Raw genomic sequence first — 26,932 nt, 5'->3', positions numbered from 1 at the left:
CCTGGCTCGGTCTTCACTTTCCCCCCTTCAGCTTCCTCCCTTCCCCCTCCCCCCCTCCCGCACCCTTGCCTTTGATGATTCATTTTCCCCCAGTGGCAGCGGGGGCAGCGCCGGCGGGGGACCCCAGCGCGGGGCGGTGAGTTTGGGTCTCTGGGGAGGATCTGTGTGTGCTCTGTGGGGCAGGGGAGGCGCCGGGGCCGTGAGGGGCTGCGCCCCTGAGCGCGGGGGGGCCGTGAGGAGGCTCTGCGCCGGGAGTTTCTGCCGGCTCCACTAGTTCCACGTCTGGGTTGATGGTTTTAGTGACACTCTCGATCTTGCCTCGCTTTGGTGGAATGGCCGGACTAGTTGCCTTGGGGGTTTTTTGGTATGTTTTTTTTTGTTTGGGTTGCTTTTTGTGGTTTTTTATCGGAGGATACATGCCATTAGGGAAGGAGTAAAAGGCACGTATTTGTCCAACATCTGTATCTGAAACTTTAAAGTGAGGTTGCCTTGAAGACGTTACTCTCGGAAACGCTCAAACCGGTGAGTGAGGGAGAGTGCGCGGTGTTCTGTCAGGGTGTGTCACTGGCAGTGGGAGAACCTGAAGCGCAGAACTTTGTGGAGTTTTCTGCTGCGTTAAATTCAGTGCACAGCAACATGTCTCGGGATAAGACGACAGTCTTTAAGTTGTGCCGGGGGCGGTTTAGGTCGGACATCAAGAAGAATTTCTTCACAGAAGGGCTGATTAGACGTTGGAATGGGCTGCTCAGCGAGGTGGTGGAGTCACCGTCCCTGGAGGTGTTTAAGGAAAGACTGGACGTGGCAATTAGTGCCATGGTCTAGTTGAAAGGGTGGTGTTCAGTCACAGATTGGACTCGATGATCTCAGAGGTCTTTCCCAACCTAATTGATTCTGTGATATGAGTTGGTAATATGGTCAGTGTTTAATAGTGTAACTGTAAATACATACTGTCAGTTTTTTTATCAATGAGGTTAAATGTATTGTAGGATGAGTTCTCATGGAGCCATGCCTTGTTTCCATAATCTAACCACTATAACTATGGATGCAGCTGCTTCAATTTTCATTAATACTGAACTTTTCAGATCTTTGCTTTCTTCCTTGCAAGTAACAATATGAGAGGAAATCACTTCTTACTTGGTTGAAAAGTTGGATGTTATTGTTTCTTTATGAGGCTGTTTTCTTATTAGGACTAGGTAGACACAGACGTCTCTGCTTTATGCCCACTGGAGCTCACAAACTGGAAATTCAGACTTACTTAAAGCAATTGCTTAACGTATTGCATTTAAATGAATGAGTGGGATGATGTATTCTTGTATACTCAGTAACAGGACTGAGTAGGGCCCTTTTTTTGCTCTGTTAGCAGTATCCTGTTCCAGGACTACACTTCCCAGCATGCTCCTCCCTTCAAACAGCACATGCTTTAAGGCAACAGACAGTTGCCCAAGTCAGCCCAGTAAGTGTAAGGTGTGATACTCTTGTGCCAAAGCAGAGCTGTGGTTTGAGGATGCAAAGGAGTCCCAGCTTAAGTACTCCTGACCTCATCCCTGACCTTGTGTGTCCCCCCTGCCCCATGACATCCACTCCTGGTTCAAGGCAGCCAGGTTCAGATTTGTCTGGTGACTCCCCTGATTCGGTGACCGAATCATTCAGATCGCTTGGCTCTGCATTTGTTTTGCTGACACAGAGGGAGAATGGCATGGAAGAGGGCACAAGCAGGTGGGGGGGCAGCAGTGCTACTTTTGGAGTTACGCTACTTTGGAGTCTTCACTGAACTGTTTGACCCAGCCACGGTGGGGCTACCTCAGACTGAACCTGAACCTGTGTAAGTCACATAGCTGCACACACACAGAGCTGATTTGGGTTAGGGAGAAGTCCATGGAGTGCTGGAATTGGTGGAAATGTTTGTGTGAATTGGCAAGTGGGAGGAAGGAGGTGCTGCCTCTCCTGGAAGCAGCCGAGCTTTTATATTGTCTCTGTGACTGCTGAACGCTGGAGTTGTTGCAGTGACTTGAGGGAATCACACGGGCTTTGGGGGGCTGTGCTCAGCCCCACCCCAAGAGAGCACCCGGTGGAGGACATGGCAGGGCAGAGGAGGAGGGGCAGGAGCTGCTCAAGTGTAGTTTGCTCTTTGATGCTCATTTTGTGCTGTACTGGATTGCTTCTGTGCCTGTGCTGTGCTCGGATTAGTATCCACACTGACACACAAAAATCGCGTGGCTGCACAAGGAAAAGGGGGAATGTACAGGCCAAGCTATTGGTGAGAGACTGGAGGCTGGGTTTGGGTCAGTTTTGGATCGAGGTGTGCTCTCCCAAACCTGCATCCTGGGGCTGCACCTCCGCAGGAGTCTGGACTGACTTGAGTCAGTTGTGGCACAGCCACTATTAATCCCTGTCCAGTTCTGCACTGAGCTTATTCCCAGCACTAACTAGCTGAAAAGAAAGACTCAAACATTTTCTGGGGGTCCAGTTCACTGAACCTCCAGATTCAGTAGTCTCAAGTGTTCTCAACAAGACTTGGAACTGTTATTGGAACTCCTTAAAGCTGTGCAAGTTTTCCTTCAGCTTTGATTTTGATCAGTCATTTTTATTCTGATGATCCTATAGGAAAACTAGTTGCACAGTTTTGCTCTGCTTCCTGAATTCCAAGGTCTGTTTACTTTTTGTAGGGCTGTCAAGAAGCAAACCTTTGTCTTTTCTCTTGATACCTCTGATTTGTCCAGAAGAGCTGAGGCAGGGGTTTTTGTTATGGTTTTTTTTGTTGTTGTTTGTTTGGGTTTTTTTGTTTGTTTTTTATGTCTTATATTTGTTTTAGGTCACTGTCTTGTTGAGGAAAACGTTCTTGCAGCTCTTGTTAATTTAAAAAAAAAAGGCATGTGAGCCAAAATGTAGGTGTTTGTATTCTTAAAAATATTTTTTTTTAAAAATCCATAAACTGTATTTTAAAGGAGGTCCGTTGCCTGTCTGTACGAATTGTGTTTGTGCTTCAGTTGTTGAATGGTGCTTCTGAATGTTACTGACAAGCAAATAATGAAATAATGCTCAGAAAGTGTCAATAGGTTTAATAAATTTAGAACCAAGTAAATGAAACTTGAGTTTTCATTTTTAAGAGTACTGTTGCAATGAAATGCCAGATACCTCAGTGAGAGGTACCAAATGCAATTGAGCTATGTTTTGGCATTTGAGGAAATGTGCCTGTCAAACTACCATAATAGAATTGCTAAAGGCAATGTGATTTAAAGAGTAGTGGTGATATTAATAAAGGGTTAAAGCAGCATTGTGGTCATTTATATTGAAATGCAGAAGATCCCTTGGAAGCTCTAATTGTGCTGATAAACTTCATTGTTACAGGTAAACCTGAACTCCTGAGTGATCCAGGTGTGGTGTTAGATTTTGGTGGCAGAGCTCTGTTGCAAGAGTTTCGAAGTATGTGGTGGTGTAAATATATTTGAGTGTTTTCTTGGCTGGGAAGATGGTGTTCATCTCTGCCTTTTCTCCCTCAGTTCCTAAAGGACTTGTCAGTATGAATGTGACGTAGAAAGCAGTGAAAACAAATCACATCAGAAGATATATTAAATACCACATGGTGGTGGTTAGTGATCTCTTGCTTCCTTTCATGTTTTCTGTTGGCATTAGCAGCTGAGATAATCATGGGGAGAGGAATCCTCGCTAGTGTTTCTGGCTTTTGGTATCATGTCTGGAAAGCTTGTTTTGGGTACTGGGAGAAGGAATCACAGAGTCACAGAATGGGTCAGGCTGGAAGGGACCTCAGTGAGTCCTCTGGCCCAACCTCCCTGCTCAGGCAGGGCCATCCCAGAGCACATGGCGCAGAACTGTGTCCAGACAGATCCTGACTGTCTCCAGGGAGGGAGACTCCACACCCTCTCTGGGCAGCCTGTTCCAGTGCTCAGTCACCTGCACAGTAAAGTTCTTCCTCGTATTCAGGTGGAACTTCTGTGCATCTGTTTCTGTCCACTGCCTCTTGTCCTATTGAATGGTGGCCGAAGAAGCACACTCGGAGTCTTCAAGTTTGTCATTTCACTGATACTAGAAAATCGAGGCAGCAGTAGATGGAGACAAAGGTTTTCTTGCTCATTAGGCTGATGAGCCCAAACAAATAATTATTTTTTACCAGAATTTTGCTATGCATCACTAAATGTCCTGGTTTTGCTTGAGGAGGACTTACACTGCTGTCTATATCAGTCTCTTTTGGAGCAGAACAAAGTGTTTTTCCTAATATTTAGTACAGTTTGAGTATCATTCCATGGCCATGTTGTTTCTTACCTTTGCAGTGGTACCTTCCTTGTCATTGCTGTTATTGGTTAAGCAGAAGTGTGTTAGCACAGACAGGACTTACCCTGCCCAAAGGGTCCTTGTGAAAGATGGGTTTCCTTCTCCATGCAGAGAATGCCTTTCCTTCAGCCCACTGTGGCTACTGTACCTGGTGATTATCAGAAAGTGCCACAGTAAGCATTTCCCCCAGACTGCTGGGTACAATACAGGATTCACCTACAGTCACACTTCATGGTCGTTTCATTCACCTGTGCTGCTTTTGAGCTGCAGCACAGCACAGCGTGGAGTTCAGTCCTGGTGTACAAAGACACCAAGACTGAATTTCATGTAAGTCTTTAACGTAGTTTCTGTCCTAATGCTTTTCATTACCAGTGTTACAAAAACATGGCAGATTGGGGGTTAATTGAGTATATAGACCTGTAAAATTAATAGATTGAGAAGTAAGAAAAGCCAAGTTTGAGAGTGGGTTTGTCATTAAGTGTTTACGTCAAAGTCAGTCAGTGGCAGATTTCAGAGTTGCTCTTCTGGCAGAAGTTCAGGTGGGATGCTTAACAAGGAAGTTTAAGGGGGTTGTTTGGTTGTTTTTGAAGTTTTGTTGGGTTGGGGTTTTTTTTCAGATGTATGTTACCATAAACTTACATGTGTATGTTGTCAGGCAAACTCTGAAATAAAAAAAGCTTATCCAAGGGTGTTTTGGTAGTACTTTGGGTAGACCTAGCCCATTTACATAGTTGAATTAATAGAATTAATCTTGAGGTTAAAGAAAATCCCTTCTATTACTGGCAGCAAAAATATTCTTTGTCCTGAAACAATCTCAATTCTTTTTCTTGATATTGATGCAGTAACTGAGCCAGCTTTTGCTCAGTGTGACTGTGTTACACTTTGTTGATAGTCTTTACTGCCCTTCTGTAACAATTTGTAAAAAGTTCTAAAACCTGTCAGTTTCTGGGTTATATGTTCTAGTAAGATGCTTGAGCCAATGCGTTTTTAATATACAACACATTTTTCTTTACCGTGTTTCCCTAATTGCCTCAATCTTCTGCATCTTTGTAAATAATTAATTACAAATCATCTGGCCATAAACATTTCTTTAGTATCACGTAGGTGTCTAACAGAAATCTAGTAATTTACTACTCTTACCTGATAAAAAGCAGAATTTCTACAAAAGACAGTATTTCTAACATGTCTTAGTTTGTTGTGACTTTCTTCATCAGATTGAAATGTGTGTTGCAATGGCCTGTTACCAGCTGTGAACAGAGCATTGCTTTTTTATATAATTGCAGTAAAGTGAAAAGGCACAATTTATTTCTTTGTGAGGAAGCAGTAGGGAGGAGGGTGAATTAAAATCAAGAGAATAAATTAATAATGTGTAAGTGCAATTGTAAAATAACTGTGTAAATCAGATCTTTTCCTGCAAGTTATACAGAGTGAGATACAACTGTGTACAAAAACATTATTAGCTTTCTTATAATTATTTATACAAAAGACATGAGACTGCAGGCAAAAACTAGCATGTGCTTTGCTAGACACTTACGTACTGTAAAATTGCAACTCTACTTCTGGCCCACGTAGTATTGGCCTGTTGAACCCGGTGTGTTGTGACTGGTTTGTTTTGTAAAATGGAATAGTAAGAATAGTAGCCTGGGTCCTCTAGGTCATCACTGAGGGTTTCTTGAGCTCTGATTTTTGAACAAAGATGTAACATCTTTCCCCTAATCCCAGTCCAAAAATGTCCATTTTCTGATTGGGTTTTTTCCTTTGTTCTTCTAAATTCTGCTCATCTTTAGTTCTTGGAGGATGCGTGTAAAATGGTCTTTGGGGTAGAGTTCCCAGTAGGTTATGGGTTTTATGTATTAGGAGATAGAATCTTTATTGGATATGTATTTGAAAATACTCTGGGTCTGGAGCCACATGTACATATGCTTGTACAGGTGTATCTGTGGGTATAGTCCAGCTCTTACAAGTGAGCTGCCATTAGCAATTTATCAGCTCTAGAATTGCATCCTTGCTGCCAGATGCCACTGTAAGTGTAGGACAATACTTCACCTGTTCACAGTTCTGTGTACTGGTGCTAATGACGGCTTTTCTTTCTTCCTGATGCAAATGCAGATTGCCATCTTTCCTCCCACCTTTCCCCACTTTTTCTTTGGGGAGCTGGGGGTGAGGGTGTGTTTCAGTTTTCTTTTACTACTATTGTTATTATTATTGTTGGGGTATTATTGTTTGTTTTTTTTTTAATTCTGTGTCTTGAAAACAGTTTCCCAGTAAGTTCTAATCATGTTTGTTTTACTTCCAGTAGGAATTGGAACTGAATTTATTCATCCACTTCTCCAAGCCTTTTGAAAAGTGGCTAAATGCAACTGAGTCAGATTGTCTGTGGGTATGAAGTGGCTGGGAGAATCCAAGAACATGGTAGTGAATGGCCGGAGAAGTGGAAGCAAGTCATCTAATGACCACGCGCAGACCAAATTGCAGCATGCAGGAAAGGAGAATCCAAAGACGGGCAAAAATGGAGTTGAGAGAAGATCAAGCAGATGTACGTACATGTTTCTGCTGCTCACTGCTATGATTCACTTCCTAGTTTGCCAGCCGGGCTTCTGCCATGCTTAATTCATGAGGGAGGTCTGCAGTCAGCATGGAGCTAACATCAGAAATATTAGTTACGTATGTATTATCTGGATGTGTTAACTCCCTTCAGGAATATAGATTTCTTCAGATCACTTTAAAAGTCAAGTAAGAATAACTGGGTGTAAATTAATTTTGAACTGTTGTAATTATAAAATGCATGATTGGCACTAAGTGACAACTAGTTTGATTTGAAGTGGATAACATAATTTGAAGTACTTGCCTAACTTTCAGTGAGTACACTTGTGGAAGTAAACCCCATTTTTTAATCAAGTCACTTACATCAATAGCCATTCTGCAGCCATTCTCCTTAAAACCTTAAAAAAGGTTTTAAGGAATTTGGATTGTTATTTTTGCTATTGGTCTGGGATGAAGGATTAAATAAAAATTAGTCCTTTATTCAGATGTCCTTTACAGTCCTTTATTCTGCTTCTCCAGGTACTTCATCATCTTCCTCAACTGTTCCATATTTTTTGCCTCCAGCCTGTGTGTCTGTCTGTCCCCAAATGTAGCTGGGCTCTATAGTGTCCCTTAAATGATATCTAATTTGTGCTCTCTTATTTGCAGGTAGTGGTGCTTCAGGATTTGAGGGACAAAGTCGTTATGTGCCTTCCTCTGGAATGTCTGCCAAGGAACTCTGTGAAAATGATGACCTAGCAACTAGTTTGGTTCTTGATCCCTATTTAGGTTTTCAGACACACAAAATGAATACTAGGTAACTTGTCTTTATTTTTCTAGAAAAGAATTCATCTTCTTAGTTGATGTAAATCAGCAAAACCATGGAATTTTGTGCATGTTTTAAGAAAGTGAAAGAACGCAAATTTGCGAGTTGCTTCTGCCTTTAATATGGTGTTGCATGTGGGTCTGGAACTCGGCACTACAAATGCAGCTTCTCACGGTGCTCCATCATAGGGCTTTCCATGTATTTGTGCTGTAGAGCAGGTTGGTAATAGGCACCATTTTCTAGCTTAAACAGTTAACTGATTGTAAGTTTGAAACCAGTAGTCATTTGAAATTACTCAAAGGCAGAAGCCAGTGTTTAGTAACTTTTCTGTTTATTCCATGTGCCTGGATGCTTTATTTTTCCTTCCTTGCTCTCATACGTCGGAAGATGTAGCTCCTGAGCAGTTCAGTGTTGGTGCTACTTGATCTGAAGCTCTGGCAGACCCCTGCTGACGGAATTGCTGCTCAGATGTGTCTGTGTGGATAAGATAAATGAGTGTGCCAGCTGGAAAGTTGCTTAGTAGAGTTGCACCTACTTTTGCACTGTTACACATCCGTCTGAATGCTTTGGTTGTGAATTCTGTGTGGTCTCGGGGTTTAGCTGTTTGTGCTTCTCCCTCTGTTACAGATGTATCACTGATGATAACTGGGTTCTATAGATCTCTCTTAAGCTTGCCTGCATGCAGGATCTGTATTGATAGCTCAGTGGGGAAACTGTATACAAACTATAAATTTCTAAGCACAGGAACTGTGTGTTTACTGCTGTGCAATAATAAGAGCTGAATTTCCTGGCAGCACATGATGGGAAACAGACTCTCAGCCCTTCAAACTGTTGCTGTGACTATTTTTAAAGGACAGTTCACCTGTGCAGCAGTCATATGCACACAGTATCAGTTCAGCAAATTGTATGTATGCAACAAACCAATTGATTCAAAAATGACTGCTAGATGAATTGGTGCTGTCATGTTACATAAATAGTTGCTGGTATAGCCTGACAGCATCAGCTGCACATGAAATTGCAGCAGTGCAGTCCTAATAACTGTAAAGACTTACCCCAAAGAGATCTTTCCTTTTTGCTGGAGTGTGCAACATCTACCTTTAAAAAGGATGTTGGAATGTTTCCTCTTCCCTCCCTGCTATTGGTTACAGTAGCACATCCAGGTAGATACTCTTACAGTTCAGTTTGAAGTGTCTTTGTATTTTCATCAGTTAATCAAGTTAAGAATATATGCTGAAAGGAATTTTTTGTTCTGTTGCATGAATGATAGTCTGCAGGTTATGTACAAGTTGTTAATTATTACGATTTTTGCTGTGGAAATTATGTAGTCATTGTTTAATAGTTGGAGAAGCTACTTTCATGAATGTTTTTTATGTTGACAGGTTGTCAACTAAAATACTTATTTATTACTATTTTGAATCAAAAGGCTACACAGAGGCCATCATCATGTATTTCTTCCTTTCTCTGACTTGGAGAAGTTACAGGCAGTCTTCAACGACAGTAGTTAATAATCTTGGAGCACTATGGGAAGTACTTAGGTGAGGCTTACAACTCCTACCAGATGCACACCTGCTGCCTCTATCATACTGAGAAAGTTTCTGATGCTGTAATAATTAAAGTCCAGGCATCAGCATAGTTCTTGTTTATCTTTGTGGTGTAGTGATGACACCTGCTTGTTACTGTGGCTGTGATGCTTAGATTATCTTTTTCCATCTAGTAAACTGGTAGTCTTTCTAGAGCTCCTTACTGTTGTTTTAATGGCTTTGAGGGAAGGTGGGGGGAAAGCAGATATGAAGAAACTATACTGCTTCCGAAATGCCAGGTGCCAGTACCCAAATATTATGATGTAGTAGAATTGAAGATTTGCAGCTTATGTTTGGGCATCTTTTGCTTCAGCGCCATGGAGTCATATTAGTTACATAGATTGTGTGTGGAGGTGCACTTAAAGTAAAACAGGCAGTTATGGTGGCAAGCAAAGATTTCCTGTTCCCTTGTTCTGATTTGTTTGAAGATGCCCTGTGAAAGTGTCTGTGCCACTCTTCTGCTGTGCTGTGTTGGAAATATGTAAGAGGTTTGTATTTTTGCAACCCATTTTAAGTTGATGATCACTTACTGAAGTTCTTCCTCTTACCTTGGAAGCCATGTCTGTACTTTTGTATGCATGAGTGTCTTCTCTGTAAGCATTTTTTCTACTTAATTCTTCCAGTTGAAGAGTTTGTAAATTTGATTTGTCCAGAATATATTGATTGAAGAAAAAAACCTTAAGAAAAAAGTAAAGTATCTAGGTTGATGTTGAAATGTCCTTGTTTTCCATCTTCTTTATATTGAGTTAATGATCTTATGGTAGGGTGATGACAAGAACATGACTGTAACTTGCTGCGTTATTCTGTTTTGGTTTGGAGGTTTTTTCTGAGTGTATAAAAATAAAGTCCTACAGTTTGTGAATGCCCACTATCTTGGGAATAGGGCTGTTGGCTCTGTAAACTGTCAAGTCAGGAGTGCCTGAAAAAACTGAAGACTGTTTCTTAAAAGCTTACAACTGAATCCCTTAATGTGTTTGTCCAGTGTTCCTCTGAAATGTCTTCCTGTCACTAGGGATTTGAAGGACAGTATAACATGTAGCACTGGAAATGTCCTCAGTGGCTTTACCCAAAAGTATTTTTTTTCATCCTCTTGGATTTCCAAGAGAAAACAGGATGTTTTCAGAGCTTCCAACCCTTTTTACAGGCCCAGTTGTCATTCTTTCATCAATGTTGTAGCTCTTATCTCAACAGAATAGCAGTTTAGCAGTTAATAAAAGAAACCCCATGTCTTAGAAAGTATGTTCTTGTCAAGTATCACTGTTCTAAGAGGTTTTGTTGCTTCTTGTAGAAATCCTGTTTTATCAGCCTTTGTTTGTGATAAAAAACAACTCATTTTGCAAGCTACTCTTCCTGGGTTGAAAGTTTACAAACACTTTAGAGATTAAAACTGACACTTGTAAAATGCCAAGTGAGTTCTTGCCTGTCTTACCATCTCTTATTTTTGGGTGCTTTTCCCTATGCTGAGCACTGAATCTTGAAGTCACATGCCTTAGTGGCTCTTCATACTATCTCACATACCAAGGTGTTACTGTTTAAACCTTAAGCCAGACTCTGGATCATTTTGCTGCTGTTTCCTGGTTCCCTAAAGCACCAGCATCATGCTAGGGGATACTGAGAGCACTTCCAGTGTGTCTCCAAATCTGCAAGTGGTTTAGGAAGTCAGATATGTTGTGGTCTGTTTGCTGCTTTTAGTGAAGTTACAAACAGGTGTGTAATGTGGGTGGTTTTGTCGGATTACATGGGACTAAAGGACCAAGCTTTAAGAATTTCCATGTTTTCCATTGGAAACATTAAGTGATTGGGGATGATGTACAGGAAGCTGCTTCTCTGGACACTGCCTCAACAGCAGTCACTGATTATGTGACCAGACTTGACAGGGAACATCACTCTCATCCCTTAGAGTCACCACTAGGCATAGAGACAAAAAACACAAAGCAGTTCCATTGCATTTATGAGCCTGTGCTGAATCTTCTCTGTGTTCTTTAGCTCATTTCAGTATAACAACTGAAGGGTTCAGTATTCATCTTGAGTGAGGTCTGGAGGCTGGAAAAGTGATGTGGGTTCTGCTAAATAAAGTTATGTGGCCATACAGTTCAGCTTCAGTGTTGTAGTGCTATGGAGATACTGGATTAGAGGTACACAACTCTTACGTAGTGGTATCCTGTTTTAAAGTGAAGCTTTTACATTCTTCAGACCTCAGTGTCTGCATGCTTTACAAGATTGTTTTGACTTTTGCATAAAATCTGATTTTTCCATTTTTTTCTAGATTATTTTTACAGATAGCTTGATTCAGTAAAGTCTTTTACCTTGGTCCTTCACTGTATATAATGCTGTCTTCCTTCACTGTATATAAATCACACAGTAATTACATTGGAACCAACTGTTTTGCTGTTCCCAAATGTTTTGAATTTTAAAAAAAAATCACAACAAAAAAACTACCCTAAACAACCATGCCCTGCCCCTCAAACCAGCACCCACCACCTTGCTTTTACAGTTTTCTTATTTGTACTTTTAGCTTTAACAAAAAGTGTTACATCTTCAAAACATGGAATGGCTTGCATCCAGCAGTCATGCTGGATTAAATGCTAAATTAAATTTACCATGTGGAGTGTCAGAATAGGATCAGAGGACAGTGTTAGGTTTTTGGTTTGGGGGGTTTCTTGTGTTCCCCATATTTATTTTTTAAAACTACCTATTTGCTTAATTGTGAGAAATTTCTGTTCTCAGCTGTATTGGAGTTTTGACCACAATTTAGTGTCAGTTCAAGAAATTTAAGTAACGTGGATTACTTTCTTCATTAAAAGTGCTGTTTTGAAATCTGGCCTTTAAAGAACATTAATTTTTTTCTGTATGAAAACACTGGCAATAAATGCTGAACCAGTTGATCATAACTTGTATAACTAGCTTTGAGGAAAAAATACACTACAGGGTTGGGCAGGGAGGAAGCCAAAATGCATGTTAATTAAGTTGTTTATGCTTATTTTAAATAGATCATTTTCAACTCTTATTCTGCTGTCTTGAATGCTTAACAGGCTTGCAGTTTCAGCTTTTGTGCTCAATCTCTGGTACTAGGTGAACATGCTGTTTTCCAGAGCTGCTTAAATAGAAATACCATCCAGACAAGGTGCCAGTTGTTAAAAGGCTAATGGGTTGATATCGTTTTGATAAATTCACTCTTCTTGATGTTCCCTAGTCAGAACTTAATAAACAAGGTTTGGAAGTAAACTGTAGTTTTGATAAATTCACTCTTCTTGATGTTCCCTAGTCAGAACTTAGTTTTACTTCCAAACCTTGTTTATTATCATGCACTTGTATGCTGTGTGGAGTTCCATACTGGATCTCTTGCAGGATCAATTTATCCTTTTTGTTCAAACTCACTGCTCTCAGTGGCTGAGACTGAGCAAGGTACTGTGCTTCTGAACTTACCAGAAACTCTCCTTTAACTTCCTTTATAGGCAAGCATCTCACTGACCTTTGGCTTTATACCTTGGAGTTCCAAGAGTCTTTAAGTACTCCTGAGGTAAGAGAAACTTGAGAGGGAAAGAGCTTTGCTTCCCCAGGCCATTTTCCTACGTCTTCCTTGTTGAGACCATGTCAGTTTGCCCTTAGTTGGGATGAGATCATCTTCTGTCTGGTTTTGAAACTGCAGTAGCCACAGCTTTATCAGATCTTGTTGACTAGGGAAAAAAAAAAGCATTTTCTAGGGAAGTGTGAAAAGTTTATATTCTGCAGGTTGTCAGGAAGGGCTGATACTATTTCTTTAAAGACCCTGTCGTAGCTGAGGTTTTCATTCTTTGCCCACTTCTAACACCTGACTTGTCTTGCAGAAGGCTTCATGTCCCATGAGACCTGACCTGTAAAGCTGCTCGTAGGGCGGCTCAAGAAGTCTGTGTCTGTGAGCAGATTCAAACACCAATGTGTCTTGTTCAGTTTCCATGATGGAATTTAATAAGGGTACTCTTGACAGGAGGAAACCAAAAGTCTGGATAAACAATTCTGATTTTAATTGCCTTTTTTTCAGAGACTGGGTTGGCTGGTTTGTTCTGTTGGTTTCCTTGTGCTCTTTCTATCTCTCTTCTTTGAACTAGTCACTTGTTTTACTGATTAAAAGTTAGTTTCTTTGGCTCATTTTATATGTATACATTTAGCTGTGGGGCCTTTTCAGGTTCTCTTCATGGTGGAGCTCAGAAACAGTGTATAAACTCTTCTAGCAGATGTATAGGTTTTTGGGGGTTTTTTTATGTCGTGTGTGAATGTGGAAGCCCTGTAACAGCAAAATGGTAGTATGCAAGGTTGCTTCTCAAAATCAATTGGCATTTTGGTTGCAAAAAACGAATGAATAAACTAATTAATTATACTCCTGGGGGAAATGAAGTATCTATCAGCAGACACAAATTCTTAAGGAACATTGGACTTCTAGGGTTTCTTGGCTTCTTCACTGTCTCAAATGAGAAGGTACCTTTTAAAGTATATATGGAAATACACCTGTGAAAGACTAAAGCTTTCATGAGGAGTCTGGACTGTAGTTCTGAATTTGCTTACAAACTTCATATGCTCTCGGTGCAATTTACATGTGCTGTTGAACTGTGAGCAGCCCTCTAACTCAGGCTCAGGGTGCACATTCTGTTTCATCTGTTTGGGAACCCTTGGAGTGAAGTGTTGAACATAATGTTGGTTTCCAGCATCTTTCCATACACTTGTGTATACTTCTTGCTTGTTTGGATTCCTGTTTGTCTTTCCTCATTATATCTGTCTTGTCACTATCTAAGAACAACATTTTGACAGAGGTGCTGCTGAGAGTCCTTGGTATTAATTTTTGAGCCCCTGGGTGCAGAGAGTCATATTCTTTGAAAAACCCCAGTTCCTGTTTGAAATGCCTGCCATGAAGTCCAGCATTCATCAGACCTTGTAACATCTTGAGGATTCTAAAATCTCTTCATCCCTTTCTTGTTTCCAGCCATCTTTTTGGCCATTGAAGGGCCTGGGCATACACTATTTTACCTCACAGGAATGGTGTTTAAAAAGTTTCTGCTAATCGCTGAAATGAATTCCACCAGCAGTGTAGTGCCTGAGAGAAGAATCCATAGAGACACCTGCTGAATGTGATCCATGGAGGTGTGCCAGTGACTTTAAGGGCTGGGGCCAGTTCCAAGCTACCTAAGGTAGCTGGTCAGGTTAGAGTCAGCCTCTTGAGAATAATGTTTTGTGAAACAGCTAAAATATGAGCACTTGGGGCTGTAAGATGTGCTTCAAATTGCTAGAAAATAGTGGGTGTTGATTCTTTTTCTGTAGGTCTTGAGAGCCACTGTTAAGCTTAGCATCTGATCTTCTTTTTTATCTGTATTTCTTTTCCACACTGGTGGTTCAGTTGGGATACTGCTTTCTTAGCTAGCCTAGACCAAGCTTCTTGATGATAAATAAGTATGATGATGTGTTTCAGCACATACATTGTCTGTCTCATGTGCTAGTGCAATTTTGAATGTGATGGCTTTTCCACCCATCTTTGCTCCTGCAGGTCACTTAGCTAAAAAATGTTGTATTTCAACATGTAAAATACAGTGTAATGGAGAGGGCAGTCATTCATGTAGGCCAGCAGAAACAGACATAGCTGAAGACCAATTCTAACTGGAAATCCTGTGGGTTTTTCCCATGTGTAGGATTTGCAGATAGAGGTGTAAGCAACATGTTACTGTTACATGTTTGTGCAAATTGGTGAGCTCCCTACTTCTCCTGGTGTAAGTGCAGTTGGCTTCTTGCTGGGAAAGTTGTTTCTGGTTGAAATTGAAAGTGAGTGCAAATCCTGTTCTGAAACTAGTCAGGTTCAGTTCAGGCTACATGATTTTAAATTCCCTTCATGCATGAGGAAGCTCTGTGAGTTATGACTATCAAATCTGGGCAGAGTCTTTCTGGATTTGGGAGAGCAGAGATATTTGTATGTGTGACTGGCAAGTTGAGGAAGACTTTGGTGTGCTGCAGAACAAAAAATAATGATTGTGTCATCTCTAGTCTTAGGGGAGTTTTCTTGCATGATAAGGTCCCATCATCTTGTTAGGTAGTTACCTTTTTGGGATGACAGTACAAGTATAGTCTTTAATAAAGAACTTGATTTGAAACTTCATGGCATGGTGTGTGCTACAGTTGTAAGCAGGCATTTGTTCATCTGGACTGATTCCTGCTGTCTTGTTCAATGTCATATCCCAGCCAAAAGAGAACTGAACCTGGTGTCTGCTCAGAACTCCTTACTTGCCATGTCCTCTGAAAGCTCACAGGTTTATGCTGATAAATTTTGCTGGATTCAAAAAGGTCTAAAAGGTTAGTTATTATGTCACAAGGAAGTTTTTCAGATGGAGATTTGAGAGATTTATAAAAGCAGTAGCATGGAACGTTGATAACCTGCTGAAAGTGATTCTGCTCTTTGGAGATCTGTCTTTGTTCTATCAGGTGCATAAATGATCTTCCTTCTGAGGAAGGAAGTTGAATCCTCATGGTTGTTACTTATTTCTGATTAGACTCTTAGTATTTTACAAAGTGAAACAAAACCAGGAGGTAACGCTTTTTTGCTTCCTTTATACAACTTGCGTGGAAGAGGCAAATCTTATGTGGTCATAGTAAAATAAGTTACTTGTAACATTCAGCATTCTAAGGTGACAATAAGCCAGTTCATATGGCAATTTAAAAAACAGAGTTATCAGTGAGAAAATCGATTGAGGTTTCCTTCCATCAACTTCAAGAATTTTTTCCCCCTTTGTTTACTTTTGTAATGAAATACAGATTTCATTTGGCAAGTAAGAGAAATAACATCAGCATAGTAATGCATTTCCCGCAACAAGTAACAGGATTTACTCTTATATGTTTTCTCAAAACTCTTGGTTTGTTTAGCACTTCTGTCATATGCTCTGTAAGCAGAATATTTGATTTGTAAAAAGAGCTGCAGAAAACTGTTTCCCATGATCCTGGGAAATTTTTATCTTTGTAAAGAGTCCCCTGGGGTGTGGCATGCATTTAGGAATACCCACACCCCACCTCTGCCCCAAAGCAGAGCATACCCATACATATGGGTATGTGCTCAGTCAAAGGCAATCTACAGGGATTTGGCAAAATACCTAAGGGCTGCTTTCTCTTGGTGGTTTTGCAACTCAAAAACGGAGCTTCCACTTCTGGCAGTCATGCAGGTTTTTTCCTGTAACTTTTTCCCACTGAAGATATGAAGGGTAGCTTCTCTTAAATCTCAAGCATTGGGAAGAAGGCAGAAGTCTCTGCTAATGTACAGGTGTTTGTTTTCATGTTTACATGCCCAAGATTTCCTGTTTGCGGAGAAAAATTCTTACAATTGCACTAACTTTCGGAGCCTTAATCTTCCACAGATGTAGCATCTGCCGTGTGTTAGTATTTGTAGATACTTCTTGTGTTGTGATTAAGAGTTGTATTTTATATGAATGCACGTGTTAAATTTGCAATCCACATAAACCCATGTAGTGACTTTATCAGTATAAAAAGGCTTTGGGTTTGGCAAAAGTTGCTCAGTGTCTTTATACAGGGAGTTAAATATTTATATGGGTAGCAAAAGAACTGTGTGCTGTAACTGAGGAAAAATTAAGAATGGCTGATGGTGGACTGGAATAGCTTTATTTTTTATTTCAGATTTCGACCTATTAAAGGAAGGCAAGAAGAACTCAAAGAGGTGATTGAACGTTTTAAGAAAGATGAGCACTTAGAAAAAGCCTTCAAGTCCTTGACGTCAGGTGACTGGGCCCGGCACTATTTTCTTAACAAGAACAAAATGCAGGAAAGGTTGTTCAAGGAACATGTAGGTGTATTTGTAATTAATGTGCTTTTTCAGATGGTTGAAAGGCAAAGAAAAAGTAAAAATTTCTTAAGAATGTAGCAATAGTAAAGCAATCAAGTGCTCTGTTATATGTTGTTTTACTGTCTTTTAAGAGAAACTTCCTTTGGTTTTTAAAGACTTAACTAGACACACCCTCCCCTTTTTTTTTCTTGTTAACTTGTATTGCCTTTTATTAATAGCATGTAGAAAGGAAGGGGTTTTTTTTCCCCTTCATAATTTGTTTGTATTGTGGTTTGTTTGGGGTTTGGTTTAGGTTTTTGTTTTTACTTTCCACTGGGTGACAATCAAATTGGGCGACAAAGGAAGATAAAGGAAAAGGGAGTAGCCTTGTTACCTCAAAATACCCCATTTGTTATGGGTATAGGGGCTATACCCATAAGGGTTGTTCCTCCTCCACTTCCCATGCCCCAAATCCATTTTGTATGTAGCATAACAGTTTTTGATTCTCAAAGTTCAAAGGAAAAAAAACCATGGTACTGTTTATGTAACAAAAAAGATGCTTCTTCAAGAATGAGTCTGTTGTTTCCAGGTACATCAAAAAGGAATGTGGCCTACTTTAAAATGCACCAAATCTAGTAATGCAAGAAAGATTTAGCAGAAAAAGTTCTTCCTTGTTAGAGTGGTTTTTAGAGTAACACAGTCACACCTCAACCTAAAAAAAAAGATTTCAAGAGTCCCTGAATTCAGTATCTAGGTTTGTTGTGGAAGTAATATCATTTTTCAGAACTTCAAACAATGAAATGGATTTCTAGAGATTATTAAGTCTCACTGGTTCTTAAAGATATGAGATTTCTTGAATGCGACTATTCAGTGATTTTAAGAAAAAAATGATCCATTTTCAGTAGACCAATTTTGTACCACTCCAGGTGTCTTTAATTTTCTTAAACTCTTTGGATAATCTTAATACCTGTGTGACGATTCCTGCAAGTCACTGTGGAGAAATATGATCAACATAATATGTATAGCTTAAATGTATTGAAACACATTTCAGCAGACAGCATCCTGCTCCAGTATCCATTTTGTGTGTGTTTTTGTACAGTTCACTTTCATTATTTATGTAAGAAGTTCCTCTCTGCTTTCATTTTGCATGTAACAGACAAGTACTGGGTTTTTTCATTGCAGGTATTTATTTATTTACGAATGTTTGCAACTGACAGTGGGTTTGAGATACTGCCTTGTAATCGGTATTCTTCTGAGCAAAATGGAGCCAAAATCGTTGCAACAAAAGAATGGTAAGAAATACAGTTTACTGTTGTGTTCTGTTTCTGTCAATTATTTGAAAGAATCTATAAAAATATATTTTGAAGTGTGATTGGAATTAAAACTGTAACCAGTGAAATAGATAGTTTTCTATTGTTACTTGAAAACTGAATTTTCTCTCTGTTTCTGCTAAGTACTTAATACAGGATCCATGCCTCTGGAAGGTAGTCCTTTGTATGTTTGGGTTTATGCATATAGTGTTCATTATACTTTTTTCAAAAAATCTTGTTTTTAGTCAGTTAATTGTTTTTCTCTACTCGGGAGTTGTTAGACTTCCTGAGAAACATGACATTATGGCAGATTTGTTACACAGCAATAACATTTTGTGGGGGAAATGAGTTTTTTTGCCTTTTTAAAACTGGTGTTGTTAGCATATTTTGAGTCTGCAAAATAAATCTCTCCTGGAAGCACAAGGCTGGAACCCATGTGCCCCATCTCATTTTGGCACATCTGAGTTAACATTTTAAGCATGTGTGTGGCAGCAGCAGATTCAGATTTTAAAATCACTTCAAATGTAGACACAAATTGTATGAGCTTTGCTTTGTGGCAGTAGCCGTTCATACCAGCACACCTGAGGTGAGGAAATGAGGTTATGTTCACACTGGGATTGAGTGGCCAGACACCCTGCTGGTGGCAACACAACCTGCACATGTTGTAGAGGAAACTTTAAATACACTGAGGACTCTTCATGACTAGAGCTGAGAGTTCCACAATCACGATACAACCCAAAAAATACTGATTGGGTTTTGAGTTTTTTTTGGGTTTGTTTGTTTGCTTGGGTGGTTTTTTTTTGTTGATGATGATGTTGTTTGAATTCACCCCTTGGCTGATTCTTTTGGGTCGAAGCTTTACATGTGGGTGTGTTGAAAATAGATTAACTTTGCATGCTGAAAATCTAGAGAAGCCTGAGGAGTGAGCAAGACAGGAGGGCTGCATCTGAACCCTGCTGATATCTGGAAACCTGTCAAGACTCAAAACTAGAGATTACTCAGCAGTCTCTGTCAAACGAGAAATTTGCACTTAAAAGGTATCTGAACCCTGCTGATATCTGGAAACCTGTCAAGACTCAAAACTAGAGATTAGAGTACTCAGCAGTCTCTGTCAAAAGAGAAATTTGCACTTAAAAGGCTTTGCTTTTGGTCTGTGTTCTTCATATACCTTTAGCATCTGCATGGTCATCTCTGCCAGAGGAATATGGAATGGCCACTTTGAAGAGCAGTGGAAAAAATACCCGTGCAAGGAAATGTGCTCCTGCTAGGCCGAGCATTCAGTGCCTCTGCACTGCTCCAGGCGTGATGGCACACGGGCTGTCTGCACACAAAGGCTTCATGGTTTTGTTGATTTTTGTAGGTGTCATTCCCCCTCCTCACTCTATTTCAAGGACCAGCTTCATGCTGAAGAACATGAGTGAGGAAAACATCCTGCTTGAATTCCTTTTTAAATGAGGCCCAGTCACTACTGGGCCTCATTTAAAAAGCCGTGAAGCTCTAAGCATTTTCATTATGCTGGGTTTTCCTGGTCACAGGAAGAAGTTTAGGAAACACAAGCAAGAGCAGCTGGAGGAAGTCAATTTCTCAAGTGGTGATGGGGAGGGAGTGTACACAAATGAAAAGATCTTGCTTTTAGTTTTAACAATTGCAGAAGCTGAAGTAATCAACTCTTGCAAGCAGCCTCAGGAAATTGTAGAAACAATGGTTGTAATTGTTTCTGACGTCAGATTTGATGTAATTGATCCCATAACAACTTTTCTTTCTGTGAAATTATTTTATAATTTTGGCACGTGTAGTCTTATTTCTGCTACTCTTTTTACATTAAAGGAAACGAAATGATAAAATAGAATTACTTGTGGGCTGTATTGCTGAACTATCAGAAATGGAAGAAAACATGCTGCTGAGACATGGGGAAAATGACTTCAGTGTCATGTATTCCACACGAAAAAACTGTGCACAACTATGGCTTGGTCCTGCTGCATTTATCAATCATGGTGAGTAGTAAGTATAGGAAGCATGTTGAAGAGCATAAGAAACTCAGAAGTGTTGTATATGAGCCAAACAGCACAAGAACTTGGAGAAAAATGTCTGAATCTGACATGCTATATTAATGTAGGACAAAATCATACTGGGATTTTCCCAGCCAGAGCTGATTGGTTGTGAAACTCAGAGAAGGCTCTAGGAAGCGATGCTGTCTTCCTTGAAAGAGACTTTGGAACTAGCAGCTCAGTTAGTGGAGCATATTGTGGGTTACCTTGAATTCTTTGTGAACTCAGTCAACAGTAACATCTTGATTAGGTGAACTTCTTATGGCTCTTTAACCTTTTGCAGAAGCTTAGCTGATTGTGTTGCATTTGTGTACCAAAGGAAGAGCAGGTAGGATTTAAGATGAAACTGTTTACCCTAAAGAGGAGGGAAACTGGACATTCGTGATAGCATAGGGGAGAGCTCAGAAATGCAGCTATACCAAAGCAGGAATCTTTTTGTGTATGGCTTTGTGCAGTACTAACTTAATTCCCAGTATTTAGTTGAGATTCTGCAGTTTTTGAAGTCAAAGTGAATCCTTACTTTAGATATCTACAACTATTCATGTTTCAGGTCTTATCCACAGTTAATTGACTTTATCTTTTGGACCTTTTTCAGATTGCAGACCTAACTGTAAGGTAAGCAAGAAATTATAAATAAATAAAGTACCCTACTTTCTATTTCTTTGTCCTTCCAACATTTCTTCCCCAACTGTTTTAGTTTTATTCCTTACTCAGATACTGTGCAACCTTAGTGATTAATCTTTTTTTCCCTTCCTGTCATCTGCTTCTCCAGTTCGTATCAACAGGCAGAGATACAGCATGTGTGAAAGCTCTACGAGATATTGAACCTGGAGAAGAAATCTCTTGTTACTACGGAGATGGGTTTTTTGGAGAAAACAATGAATACTGCGAATGTTACACCTGTGAAAGGTATGCATTGATGTAAATGGCTTTCAGATGGAATTGGGCATATTCATGATCTATTTTGTGAAACTGAAAGTCCTTTATTATGAGTACTCAGATTTTTGGACACAAAATAATTGTTTCCTACCTGTTTCCTATAGTGATTTTTCTGTGTTGTTACAGAATGGTGATGGTTCCTGAGAACTCTGTGTTCTCTTAATCTGTTGATCCTCCATTCTGGCGATTAGCCCAAATGAGGCAGAACAAAACAGGGATGTAGATCCTTAAAAATATTTGTACTGAATAAAGTAGAATTGGAAGGAAAAGCAGTTAGAGCTTCTGCAAGACCATTGTGAACTGATCCCCAACTTTTGCTCTTCTTTGCACTTGATAAAGCAAATTCCAGTAATGTTTTATTTGTGGAACTGAAGTTCTCTTCTGCTGGGAATGGGCAAAGTAGTTTTTCACCCAGTGTTGTTAGAGCTTGGGGGTTTGTGTATTTGTAAATATCTACTGGTTTGGACAGTATTTGCTTCTCTCTGTTTATCCTTCAGTATTTGTTCTTCACATGTACTGTCCCACCCTGGTTTCTTCACATCAGTTGAAAGAATTCCATAGTTGGTTTTTGCCATGTTGAAACTTCTGCTCACTGTGAGCAGGGAGGCTCAGCATTACCTGAGAGAGCTTCACTCAGTTCCAAGAGGAGCTGCACAGAACTCACTGTTCTGTTTGGTCCAACTGTAGGAAGAAAAATAAAGGACAAAATATTGCTCATATTGGGAAAGAGCTAAGTGCACCTGCATAAAAATAGTTTAATAATCCCACTTTAATTTTTATTGGCTACTTTGGTCACTAACAAATCTTGAAATTAAAGGGAAAACATTCTGGCTTGGGCCTCCAATCTCATGTGATATTATGTCATTCCAAGTGAAGGATACAATCTCAGACAATCTCAAGAGCTACTAGTAAAAATGTACCTCAGTCCTGGAGACTGCAAAGTGTTGAATAAATAGGCACCAGAATTGCTCTTCCCTTGTGACATGGAGCAATATGGGGTTTTTCTCAAATTCTTTTGATCATTGATTTCAGTGTAATATGGGCATACTTTCTTTTTCAGGACAAACTAGTTTTATGTGTCTGAACATTTTCATTAACTTTTTGGTTTTGTATTTTAAGTAAATGAAAATGTTATTTTTTAAAGCTAATTTTGGGTAATTCTGACTTTAGGAACCTGCTTTTAGTTACAAAGCTGTAGCAGAGGCAGTCAAATATATAAGATTTTATTTTGGGGGGAGTTACAAGGACTCATTTTTTGCTTGTTTCAAGACTGATGAGGTAAGAGTCACTTTGTATGCCACAAAAAATTAATATTTAAGTGTCTCAATTTTAACTATGCTGTAAAGAGTGTTAATTTGCAATGTTAAAATGGTGGGATCTAAGGATCTGTGGGTATGTTTGGAGCAGTGGGAGATTTGGCACCGTACAATTTCTTTCAAGCCTCCACAAGTCATCACCAGGAAGATTTGCATCTCTCTGCATATGTCCATGCACTCTTCCTAGGTGATCTCTTGCTGTCCAGCTGAGACATTTAGGCACCCAAGATGACAGGTAGAAGACAGAACAGCCCACAAAATGCTAACCAGTTCTGTGGCTTATTGGTATCATTGATCCAGATACACCTGGGATCCAAACTACTGTATATGAAACAAAGCTCTAAGTTTACGTTAAGATTTATTAATGCCTTGTGTCCTCTTTTTATTTGTAGACGTGGAACTGGTGCTTTTAAATCAAGAGTGGGGTTGCCAGCACCTACTCCTGTGATTAACAGTAAATATGGACTGAGAGAAACAGACAAACGACTGAACAGACTTAAAAAGTTGGGTGACAGCAGCAAGAATTCAGACAGCCAGTCTGTCAGCTCCAACACTGATGCAGATACCACTCAGGAAAAAGGTAATGCAAGTAAGTAAGGGAAAGAGCTTGGAGTCATTAAAGGCTTCACAAAAACATGGAAAACTTCCACAGTAATGGAATTCCTCTCTTAGTGTTGAGATGCTTCTCACATACTGGTCGTTAAAAATAATTTATTTAAGAATCTGAAGGCAATTTAAACAGCAACTTCATGGATTTCCACAAGTGTTTGAAGAACAATAGGTGGTATGTTATTTTGTTTTCTTTTTTTTAATATCAAAAGCAAATATTTATAAACATGTCAGTTAAAGTCCTGCCAATAATTTCTGTATTTCAAAATACAGTAAACTACCACAGGCAGTAGTATGGTTTATGAAAGAAAACTTATATAGTTTGAATTCTTAGGAAAAGAATTATTAAATAAATACTCTTAGTAGATATTGCTAAACAAATTGTTGTTTCCTTTAGAGGTCTTTTAAACTGGGCAGCTCTTCCCTTTCCACATACAGTGTTGATAGTTCAGGTACCTCTTGTGCAGTGAAAGTGAACAGTTAGTGATTTCAGAAGAAATTGGAAGGGATTGTTATTTGTAATCTTCCTGCAAGACTTCTGTCCATGCAGTAGGGAGTATGATTTACTTGCTTTTCCCACCTCCACTAACCTCAGTATGGGCAAAATACAAATAATTTAAACTTTGATTTAACTGGTAAACAGGTTTGGAGCTGTGTAAAATACTGCGGTTCCATCTGTCTCCTGTTTGCTGATGTGATATTAAAAAAATGAAACACAAAAACAAAACATAAAACCCAACCAACCAATGAAAAAAAACCACCTAAAAATGTCCCCAAATCTTTTTATGATTTCTAATTACCAGTATTTTGAGTTGCACCTCTGTTGAGTAGACAAAACTCCTTTGCATGCCACAGTAGGCAGTGGTTTCTCTTGAAATTGAAACCATTACATTAGATAAAAGTATTTGGGGTTTTTTCACCCCTTCTCCATGAAAAAAAATCCTAGAGATAATATTACATCATGCTGACCGTCAGAGTTTACTGGAATAATACTCAGCAAAAGCTGTGGATAATGTCAAATAGATTTTTTTTTAAATTGGTAGAAGAAACTGAGTAAAAACACGGCTTGGTATACTGGGGTAGTGAGGGGAAGTGTATCTGGAAATGTTCATGTACTTGTGGCCTGTTTGGCAATTCCTTTCATAAGCTGAGTTGCAAGGTAAGCCGTCTCATTCCTTACTACATACTGTCTCCTGTCTCATGGAATATTTTGAGGTTCCCCAAATAAATAACTGCAGTATTTGGGAGTGGGAAATTCAGGATACAGTAGTGTCATAACAAAACTGCTTTTTTTCTTTTTCAGCTAACAGAAAATCTTCAATTGGCGTAAAAAAGAACAGCAAAAATAGAACATTAACCAGACAGTCTATATCAAGAATTCCAGCATCATCAAACTCTACCTCATCTAAACTAACTCATATAAATAATTCCAGGGTACCAAAGAGACTGAGAAAGCCTGCAAAGCCTTTACTTTCAAAGATAAAGTTGAGAAATCAGTGCAAAAGACCAGAGCAAAAGAATGCTTCTCGAAAGCTTGAAATGGGAAATTTAGTTCTCAAAGAGCCTAAAGTAGTTTTGTATAAGAACTTGCCCATTAAAAAGGATAAAGAATTGGAGGGACCAGTCAAAGTTGCAGTCTCTAGCGGATGCTTAACGAGGCATGCAGCGAGAGAACATAAACTGAATTCTGTGAAAGGTGCTTATGAGCATGGTGATATTGCACCCTGCACATACATCACGAGGAGGTCGATGAGAACAAGGATGAGTTTGAAGGAGACCTCTGACACAAAGCTTGAACCAAATACATTGGATAGCTATAAGAGTAACTTGACTGGAACACAATCGGACATTGCAGAGCAGCAGTCTCGTGCGTTAAACGACAACGATGTGGCTCATGGACCATCACATAAAGGAGAGGGTCGGTGCCAGAAAAGTGATGCAGGCACATCAAAAAAGAAATCTCGACAAGGAAAGCTTGTGAAACCATCTTCTAAAACAGAGGAAACTGATACTATGCACAACACACCTATGAAGGATGAAGTACCAGATTTGATTAGTTCTCGTTCAGAACTCGAAGAGAGGAATAACATGGCGGACACACCTGTTGGGTTTAAAGACTGTATCCCTGGATCTGGTGGCTGCTCTGTAACAACTGACAATTTTAAAGCAAAAGACAGCTTTAGAACTGCAAAAAGTAAAAAGAAAAGACGAATCACGAGGTATGATGCACAACTTATCCTTGAAAATAGCTCTGGGATCCCTAAACTGACTCTTCGTAGGCGCCATGATAGCAGTAGCAAGGCAAATGATCAAGAGAGTGATGGAATGAATTCTTCAAAAATAAGCATAAAATTAAGTAAAGACCATGAAAAAGATAACAATTTATATGTAGCAAAGCTAAATAATGGGTTTAACTCAGGATCAGGCAATAGTTCAACAAAATTAAAAATACAGCTAAAACGAGAGGACGAAAACAGAGGGACATACCCAGAGGACCTTCATGAAAATGGTGTGTGTTGTAGTGAAACTCTCTCCCTTTTGGAGTCGAGAATGGAAGTAGATGATTATGGTCACTATGAAGAGGAAACAGCAGATGAATCTTCATCAGAAGAGGATGATGAAGAGGAAGATGACTATGATGATGAATTTGATGACTTTATTCCTCTTCCTCCAGCGAAGAGATTAAGGCTTATTGTTGGCAAGGATTCAATAGATATTGATATTTCTTCCAGGAGGAGAGAAGATCAGTCTTTAAGGCTCAATGCATAAGCTTATAGGTCTTAAACTGACCTGGATGTCATTTCTAAAAAAAATTTAAAATAATAAAAAAAAAATAATAATAGAAAACCCAACAAAAATTCCATTTGATTATTCCTCAACTAAAGAACTTTCTGAAAAACTTAGTGGCAGCACTTCTTTATTCACCTATCAACGTAATATTGTAGAAAGTGTACAGCATACTGACTCTTCTTAAGTCTGATTTGTGCAGATTTTTATTGTACTTTTTAATAGCCTTCTTATGTGCAATTCCAAGTTAGAGGTAATGCTCTGTTGTAAAATAAAGGCTCAAGCAAAGTTACGAAATTGCATCAGATCTTTCCATGCAGGACAATGAGAATACAGTGTGGCTACAGAATTATTTTTGATCAGTAGGAGCGTTAGTTTGCTCTTACAATATTTGACTAAACAATTTACAAAATCATAGTAGCAGCATATTAAGGTTTTCTAGTATATGTTAACATCACCAGCAATGATCTACAGCTTTCCGATTTATTTGCTAGATGGTTTTCCCCCTTGGAGTTTGTCAGTTTTAACACTGTATGCTGTCCCAGACGTACTGTTTGTGGCCTTTGTTATAGTAGCAAACCGTTGGTTGGAAGTCAAATTGATTTCTTTAAAAAAAGAGAAAAAAAATATGAAAAGGTGTTGACAATTTGCTGACTTTTTAGTACATTATATGTACAAGGGTAGCAGTATGCAGAATAAAGTTTGGATATGGTGTATTTATTGCTTGTTACGTAAATTAAACACCTTGTATTTAACACTTTTCAATACTTTTAGATAAAATTGTTCTTTGCAAGAATGATTGGTGCTTATTTTTTCAAGAATTTGCTGTGAAATAATGTGATAACGACGGGCAACATTTATCCAATGAACTGCAGCTATCCTAAATTGGTTCTTCATATTTTTCTGTTGCACTTGTAA

At 39.3% G+C, this 26,932-nt stretch overlaps 1 protein-coding gene across 10 annotated transcripts; it reads left to right on the top strand.

The window, feature by feature from the left end:
* Positions 1–26,730, top strand: KMT5B (lysine methyltransferase 5B). 10 transcript variants are annotated; one of them, XM_039728302.1, is made up of 10 exons: positions 1–136; positions 6,590–6,826; positions 7,483–7,630; positions 16,861–17,026; positions 18,188–18,297; positions 20,143–20,309; positions 20,959–20,978; positions 21,136–21,272; positions 23,011–23,198; positions 24,531–26,730. In XM_039728302.1, the coding sequence occupies exons 2-10, from the start codon at positions 6,673–6,675 to the stop codon at positions 25,994–25,996; spliced, it is 2,556 nt and encodes an 851-aa protein (XP_039584236.1). In that variant the 5' UTR covers positions 1–136; positions 6,590–6,672; the 3' UTR covers positions 25,997–26,730. The 10 variants fall into 10 exon arrangements, with proteins under 10 accessions (XP_039584236.1, XP_039584230.1, XP_039584231.1 ...); XM_039728296.1 differs by having other exon boundaries at positions 23,011–23,207; XM_039728297.1 differs by having other exon boundaries at positions 2–136; positions 6,587–6,826; positions 23,011–23,207.
* Positions 26,731–26,932: the final 202 nt, after the last annotated feature.

This window comes from Passer montanus, unplaced genomic scaffold (assembly GCF_014805655.1).
Source record: "Passer montanus isolate IOZ18808 unplaced genomic scaffold, ASM1480565v1 scaffold65, whole genome shotgun sequence".
In the NCBI taxonomy this organism is placed as follows: Eukaryota; Metazoa; Chordata; class Aves; order Passeriformes; family Passeridae; genus Passer; species Passer montanus.
Note: the sequence above shows the minus strand (reverse complement) of the source record. Positions and strands in the feature narration are given on the sequence as shown.

Excerpts from the sequence above, each read along its gene's own strand:
- KMT5B (XM_039728296.1), top strand. The coding sequence starts at position 6,673 with ATGAAGTGGCTGGGAGAATCCAAGAACATGGTAGTGAATGGCCGGAGA. Across the intron at positions 6,827-7,482 it reads TGAGAGAAGATCAAGCAGAT|GTAGTGGTGCTTCAGGATTT; the intron begins GTACGTACATGT and ends TCTTATTTGCAG. Across the intron at positions 18,298-20,142 it reads ATCGTTGCAACAAAAGAATG|GAAACGAAATGATAAAATAG; the intron begins GTAAGAAATACA and ends TTTACATTAAAG.